This window comes from Electrophorus electricus, chromosome 17, assembly GCF_013358815.1.
Source record: "Electrophorus electricus isolate fEleEle1 chromosome 17, fEleEle1.pri, whole genome shotgun sequence".
In the NCBI taxonomy this organism is placed as follows: Eukaryota; Metazoa; Chordata; class Actinopteri; order Gymnotiformes; family Gymnotidae; genus Electrophorus; species Electrophorus electricus.
Genome location: NC_049551.1, coordinates 442501 through 450000, shown reverse-complemented (window position 1 = coordinate 450000; position 7500 = coordinate 442501). Strand labels below are relative to the sequence as shown.

General features: G+C 42.6%; 3 protein-coding genes across 5 annotated transcripts in view; 1 reads left to right on the top strand and 2 right to left on the bottom strand.

Moving 5' to 3' along the window:
- Positions 1–1311, bottom strand: part of dusp11 (dual specificity phosphatase 11 (RNA/RNP complex 1-interacting)) — a 12086-nt gene extending 10775 nt beyond the window's left edge. The window contains exons 1-5 of the mRNA XM_027028839.2: positions 1258–1311; positions 790–927; positions 593–668; positions 380–511; positions 153–276 (exon numbers count right to left, since the gene is read on the bottom strand). Coding sequence (XP_026884640.2) covers positions 153–276; positions 380–511; positions 593–668; positions 790–863 — 406 coding nt within the window. The 5' untranslated portion in view covers positions 864–927; positions 1258–1311. The remainder of the gene's footprint in view (positions 1–152; positions 277–379; positions 512–592; positions 669–789; positions 928–1257) is intronic.
- A 1926-nt stretch (positions 1312–3237) lies between these two features.
- Positions 3238–6124, top strand: LOC113589259 (caspase-3). Its single transcript, XM_027028823.2, has 4 exons — positions 3238–3589; positions 4337–4500; positions 4748–4874; positions 4976–6124. Exons 1-4 carry the CDS (start codon positions 3238–3240, stop codon positions 5254–5256), a joined length of 924 nt encoding a protein of 307 aa, XP_026884624.2. The 3' UTR covers positions 5257–6124.
- A 384-nt stretch (positions 6125–6508) lies between these two features.
- tcf7l1a (transcription factor 7 like 1a) overlaps positions 6509–7500 on the bottom strand; it is a 22923-nt gene continuing 21931 nt past the window's right edge. For all 3 annotated transcript variants that reach the window (XM_027028821.2, XM_027028818.2, XM_027028820.2), the window contains one exon: positions 6509–7500. This exon is cut by the window's right edge and continues 1284 nt beyond it. The gene's annotated coding sequence lies outside the window, so the exon portion shown is untranslated.

Below are 7500 nucleotides of genomic sequence, written 5' to 3'. Positions count from 1 at the left end.
CCTAAATCATACGAGAGTAGATTTCATCTCCTCTCCAGCATGTGCCATCATGTTGCCAAAGGCTGGAGATGAAGGCCACATCCTCATCCTCCAACTTATGTTCCTAAACACCCAACCAGCTCAGAGACACAGCCAAGAAACCTTCTGATCACCGTTGGTTTGGTTCTCATGCAGAAACCTTCGCACTGCCTTTTTGAAACTCAGAATGGTGTCATCACTTGGGACTTCGTGTCCTGCTGTAAAAATCTTCAGGTAGTGTAACGTCTCTGGTAAATCCTGTGATAAGCAAACATATTTTAAAAGCCTTGTGATGAAGAGAAAAAAAGAACATCGATCTAGACTGGATAATATTCCCAGAGTGTGTAGAGGGGCGACCAACCTGGGGCTGGTAGTAGCGTGTGGTGAAGGTTAGATCAATGACCAGGCCCAACTCCTGACCCTCCTTCTCCAACAGATCTAACAGATCAAATGGTCCAAAAGCCTCCGACTGACTTAAACGATTTCTCAACGACTGGACAAGAGAGATATACAAGTTCACGGGACGCCAGAACGTAGCCGGAAAACAGACTAAGTCGTACTAAGTGTCGTATACCTGTTTTAAAGGAACTTTAAAGGCAATAAAGCGCGTGCCGGGGATCCGTTTGCCCACTGCTGCGTAATCAGTCCATCTAAGGGGCAGAAGTATGAGTCGCAGCGCATTTTAAAATTCGCAATATTTAAAGTGTTACTGCGTGAAGGAGCGGCACTATAGCCTACACAGCTGTAGTTATGGTAGCGAGGCTAACTTACCTGTCAGGAATTGCACTTTTCTTTTTCGGAGACATAATCTTCGAAGCGGCAGACAACGTATTTCGCAGAGTCATACGCGCGGGGTAAAACCACTGGAAACCAGATCAACATCAGGCACGGAAAGTCACACTAACTACGCTGGAAGAGAAGACACTTGACGTGGTTATAAGGCTAATGAAAATGGAGGTTTAATATCACCCTAAAGCCCCTCTAGACAGTCATTTCCCTGAAATGAGTCCATACTCCGAGTGTTGTCTAGGTCAGACACTAAACAGACACGCGAGCACTTAGCCACCTAGCATATCTAACTCAGAAATCCACCGACAACACCGATTCTCTTATCGCAATTACGTATGATTATTTTCATGCTTTAAAACGACAGCGAAAAATAACGTAATAGTTTAAAGCCACGCTGATATATAAGTGATAAACAGGGGAAAAACACTGAATGTTTAACTAGTAAATTACCTCAGCCGGTATCCTGAACCTCGGCTTCCACGTTACAGCCGTAGGACCACACCCACCTCAGTTACGTCATTCGCCCAGACTATGGCACCAAAAATGCTTATCGCCACCTACTGGCAGATGTAGAATACAATCTCCCTTTGCGATGTACAGTCAAATAAAATTAGCGCTTAATTTCTTGCGTTATTGGCGTTAACACTTACCCGTTATTTACACACTAAAGACCCAGTTCACATATACCCATTAATTAAAAACGAAATACTTTCACAGCCAATTAACCCTTAACTATCAATGTGGTTTTATTGTATAATACACTGAATATAACAACCCCAAATACTGTAATTACACATAATAGACAGTAGGCCTACTCAAAATGCGAATGTGAACTTCAGCTTACATTATAGGCACAATTATGCATAATTGGAACTAATTACAGCTTATATTAAATATTTAAAAGGACATCTTTATATTTTAAACCACAATATGAACATACATTTTCAACAACAGTAAATATTTGTCTGCTTAAAAGCCACATTAAAATAAATTGACACTCAGCTACAGAATATAAATACGCAAGGAGACTGTTCCTGGGACATAACTGCCAATCTTAGATATCTGAGAACATGTTCAGGGGATCAGAAAAACAAAACTTGTCATAATTATCTACAGCAGTAGAGAGTACTTATGAGTGTGTGAGTACTTATGAGTGTGTGTGTACTTATGAGTGTGTGTGAGTACTTATGAGTGTGTGTGTACTTATGAGTACTTATGAGTGTGTGAGTACATATGTGTGTGTATTTTTGAGAGTACTTATGAGTGTGTGAGTACTTATGAGTGTGTGTGTACTTATGAGTACTTATGAGTGTGTGAGTACTTATGAGTGTGTGTACTTATGAGTACTTATGAGTGTGTGAGTACGTGTGTGTATTTATGAGAGTACTTATGAGTGTGTGAGTACTTATGCGAGTACTTATGAGCGTGTGAGTACTTATGAGTGTGAGTGCTTATGAGAGTACTTATGAGTGTGTGAGTACTTATGAGTGTGTGTACTTATGAGTACTTATGAGTGTGTGAGTACATGTGTGTGTATTTATGAGAGTACTTATGAGTGTGAGTACTTATGAGTGTGTGTGTACTTATGAGTGTGTGTGTACTTATGAGTACTTATGAGTGTGTGAGTACATGTGTGTGTATTTATGAGAGTACTTATGAGTGTGTGAGTACTTATGAGTGTGTGTACTTATGAGTACTTATGAGTGTGTGAGTACATGTGTGTGTATTTATGAGAGTACTTATGAGTGTGAGTACTTATGAGTGTGTGTGTACTTATGAGTGTGTGTGTACTTATGAGTACTTATGAGTGTGTGAGTACTTATGAGTGTGTGTACTTATGAGTACTTATGAGTGTGTGAGTACTTATGCGAGTACTTATGAGCGTGTGAGTACTTATGAGTGTATGAGTGCTTATGAGAGTACTTATGAGTGTGTGAGTACTTATGAGTACTGATGAGTGTATGAGTAATTATGAAAGTACTTATGAGTGTGAGTACATATGTGTATGAGCACTTATGAGAGTACTTATGAGAGTACTTATGAATGTGTGAGTACTTATGAATGTGTGAGTACTTACGAGCAGTAATAAGAGAGCGAAGTTACTGTTTTTAGGTCTTTGTTTTAGTACATTAAGCCACGTTAACATTAAGCCACATTTCCTGTTAAGCGTTTTAGAATCTCCGGAATCCCTGTCCGGTCATGAGACATAACCGTGATAACAGCGGAGTTCTATCCGCCCTGGACATACCTTAAATCAAGGCTATGCGGCAATTTGACAGGTTTACTGCCGTGGCACTGGGTGCGTGTTGCACAATCAAGGCAATTGTAAGGCGCGTGATCCGTCTGAAAACCAACAGGAAAGGTCCATAAAAGGCTGCGTGAGTAAGGTGTGCTCCTTAGCTCTCTCACTTACACAGCTGCCAAACGTGTATGTATGCGAGTTCAGCTCCGAGTTCTTCTTTAACGAGACTCTACATTTGTGCAAAGTTAGAACGTGTTTTTTTTAGTGCCAGTTCATTTAAAAAAATTTTTTTTTACTGTTTCAATGTGCAATTTATTTATTTAATTAGATGGTGTATAAAACCAATTTCTAAACACAAAATGTGCAACCGGGCACTTATTGTGTCGGTGACAGGTTTTTATCCAGAAGCAGGGTTGGAGAAGCGTAACGGCGCTTATCGTGATGTACGACGACTTCACCGCGTGCTAAGTAAACTCGGTTTCTCCGTAAAGATCCTGAATGACCTCGAAGCTGATGAGATCTACGAGGCATTTAAAACAGGTACAAATGTTGAGACTGAAATACAATCAGTTGACACTTTAATAGAAACACCTATGTTGTACAAATCTGTTGGCAGCTCGTCCCCCGCTCTCACGGGTTTGTCTGACCGCAGGGCCACTGACTTCCGTTTTCTGCTCATCAGGTTTTTATTTGGTAGTGGACCTTTCTGTTGCAGTATCACGAGGACAAAAGTTGTTGAGTTGAGGTGTATCAACTATATTCGAAACTTGAAATGATTCAACCACAGTTTGAGATATGTGTGTGTAGGACTTAACCAAAGTTTGAGATAAGTGTGTGTAGGACTTAACCGCAGTTTAATGTAAGTGTGTGTTGGTCGCTGACTGTTAGACATCAGCTCTTTAGCCTTGTAGTGCCAGGGCAAAACCACAGTGGTACATGACACCAAAGATGTCACGTCTGATTGGCTACATCTGAAATAAGAGGAAAAACCTTTTACCAGTATTTCCTGTAACAGTCTGCTCTAGTCACCTTGTGGAGACTGTTAGATAAAGTGGTTTAGGAGCTAAAGTCTGTTTACCCAAGGAAACAATGCACCTGTAGACCTCAGGTCCAGGTACTCACACAAACATGACAGAACACCTGCATATAGGACTGAAGTTCTTTTGTATCGGAAAACATCAATTATGTGATTAGATGTTTACTTTGTCTTGGCTGCTTGTGGTAATAAAATGTGTGTTTGTATGTCAAATCAAAGTTATAAGTGACTGTTAGTCTTTTGCTGTGCAGAAAGTGAGAAGGCTGTTGACAGCTGTTTTGTGGGTGTAATATCGAGCCACGGTGAAGAAGGCGTCATTTTCGGAGCAGACGGACATCCTGTAAGACTCGGCCACCTCTACAGCTACTTTGGAGGTCTGGAGATGGCTGGAAAAAAAAAAATGTTCCTTATCCAGGTTAGATGGTCTCAGATCTTCCTGTCTCAGTGCTTCTTGTCTCCAATCTGCTCGTCTCCGAGCTTCACGGAGCAGAACCTCCTCACCTGCTTCTGCCTCCTACGTTCGTTTCAGGAGCTCACAGGAAATGACAAATATTTCTTCGTCACTGCGGAGAAAGAGATATTTATACAATAGGGCTGAAGGCTCAGATGACAGCGTGATTGGGCGTGTGTTTGGTGGGTATTTATTGTGTGTGTTTCTGCAGGCGTGTCGGGGGAATGAGCTGGATGATGGGGTTAAGATTGAGTCTGATGGTTTGTCTGAAGTTAGCAGTGTGTCCGAGTGTCTCTCCGTGCCACTTGACTCTGTGGTCGTGTATGCCACGCCTCCTGGTAGGGCTCCACCTGCCCCAGCCAATCACTGCCCACATCCACCACTTTATTTCCACTGAGTTTGTACCATACGGTCTCCAGTGCAGCGTTGTGTCTACCAGGTTACAGCGCCTTCATGAACCTGGCCGGCTCCGTCTTCATCCAGACCTTCTGTGAGCTGCTGGAGGACGGAGGAGCTGAGCTGGAGGTGACACGCCTCCTCACCCGCCTCAACCACCACATCGCACACCACTTCCAGGCCCGAGGCCAAACGCTGGGAGGCAAGAAAGAAATGCCGTGTTTCGTTAGCCGCCTTACCACCGACTTCTTCCTCTCTACGGACTCCAGGAAGAAGCAAGAATGCGAAGCGTCTCTCAGAGCTCGAAAAAGTTCTGTAGGCTGAACCACGCTGAGCTGAAGCAGGGAGCATATAGTGTGTGTGAGAGAGAGACACTTCTGTGAAATACACTGTCCCAAAACATCCAGAAACAAACAGAAGTTGAAACATGGTTTGGAAAATTTCTGAATGGTTTTTGTGATTTTTGGTGCATTTATTAATGCTGGATTATTTCCAGTTAATTTTACAGACATTTCAGAGCCAAGGAAATTGCTGGGATCTCTATGAAAATTAAGGAATGGTGTCATCATATACATACGTGAAAGTTCTCTCTTTTTGGAGAGTGTAATGCGCTTTTTGCTTCGTAACACTTAACCGGTGTTTGCCCTTAGTCCTTTATATTAACAAAGAAATACTGTGGTGGTGTTGATAATGTTATCATGTAGCCTTTGACCTGAAAACCACAGGGCAGAGGACTGCTGATGCAGAATGAAAGTAAAAGAAACCCAGGTAAAGGCAGGTGGGTGCAGGTAATCTCTTTCTCACATACACATGCCTCAGCCAGGGATTAACCATCGGATGTGCTGGAATGTGAGTTCATCTAGTGAGTAATGAGTAATGACGCAACCACTTATACCCCATCAAGCCATAGGGATCACGGACCTGTCATAGCACAGAGACGAAACATAATGTTATTTTACTTTGTGAGTACTGTCTTCTCCATTTTTCCTAGTCTTTTTTTTGGTCATAAAATTGTACTGACAAACACTTGCACTCAGTGGTGAAGGTACTGGACTTGTAATCGGAAGGTTGCTGGTTCAAGGCCCACCCCTGCCAAGCTGCCACTGAGCAAGAACCTTAACCCACAAGTGCTCAAGTTGTTCTGTCATAATTGTAAATTGCTTTGGATGAAAGCCTCAGCTAAATGCCATAAATGTACATTTTTCCACCTCAGTCCAAATCAAGTTATTAAAGTTCATGGATCTCCGTTTGTGTGCTGTACATGTAGAAAACATTTAAGGGTACCAGTCACGTGTCTTTTCAGGATGACTCTTAAAAAACACCAGAGAAAAGTGAACACAAAGTGAACAAATTATAAAATATTCAAAAGTCCTGGAACTAAAAGCAGACGTGAGCAGACGCGCAGTGTTCCTGATGACTAGATCGCTATTATATAACCGCATGCTTCTGTAACGCTACTTGAGTCTAATTCAGTTAGCATAATAGATGCACTAAACATGGACTAGGATCTATTGCTTATTGCACAACTCATTAAAGTGTCATCAGTGCCATAATGAGCAAGTCATTGACCCAGCACTGTATTCCCACATCCATTTTATTGACTGTTACAGGAAAGGGAGGACTCAGTAATGGTTTAGGTTGTAGGTTCTTTCAGTACTTTTACTTATTTAGAAATCATAAGAAAGTCTGATTTCTGCAAAAATTTGACATTCTAAATAAATGGTTCTCGTGTTTTTAGAGTAGTCAGTAACAACTCCAGACACACCTGTTACTCCAAACTACATTTCCACACCAGCAGGTTTTTTCCATCCTGCTCTTTACTCTCGATGACGTGATTAACGCCATCAAACACGGGCGCAACTTCAGGACTCACGCCATCTAGTGGACATACAGGGTACCTGCAGGAGAGGATAACAGAAATAAGTTATTGTCCTTTAATATATAAATGAATTCATACATCACAGGTAAAGGGCGTGGCAGATACCAGAAGCACTCTGAAGAACGGAAAGAAAATGGCGTCCTCCTAACTGTATTCCAGACTCCTGCATAAGGTTCACCTCAACACCAGGGACACAGAGACAGAGACAGAGTCCTGACTGGACCGAACCGAACCGAATGTTGGACTGCAGGTGGAGGGAGGACACGTGGGGCTCCATCCAGGTTGGGTTCACATTTACAGTAGAACATTTAGACTCCATGGAGAAAATCCTTATGGAAGCACATAAGGACACAAACTCCAAACCCTCAGGGAAAAACTTCAGGAACACACAGTCCAGCTTTTGTTCAAGCCCTTCGTGATGGGGTGTCTCTTCAGTCTACGTTTGAGGACAGCAAGGGACACTGTTGTATGAACGTGTGTGTGTGTGTGTGGGGGGGGTGTGTGTGGGAGGGGGTGCTGGTATAGAACAGTCTTGAGGTGCGTGTCCCTCATGTGTTGTGGAACGGCGGTGATTCAGACATGAAGGGAGCGAGATACTGGGCAGGGGGAATCTGTAGGTCTGCCGAGGTGTGTAGTTCAGTCTGTAGACTTGCTGACTGAGGTGGGTAGTCCAGTTCTTCAGACACCAG

Coding starts and splice junctions, on each gene's coding strand:
- LOC113589259 (XM_027028823.2), top strand. CDS start 3,238: ATGTATGCGAGTTCAGCTCCGAGTTCTTCTTTAACGAGACTCTACATT. Junction 3,590..4,336: donor CTACGAGGCATTTAAAACAG/GTACAAATGTTG, acceptor TTTGCTGTGCAG/AAAGTGAGAAGGCTGTTGAC. Junction 4,501..4,747: donor AAAAAATGTTCCTTATCCAG/GTTAGATGGTCT, acceptor GTGTTTCTGCAG/GCGTGTCGGGGGAATGAGCT.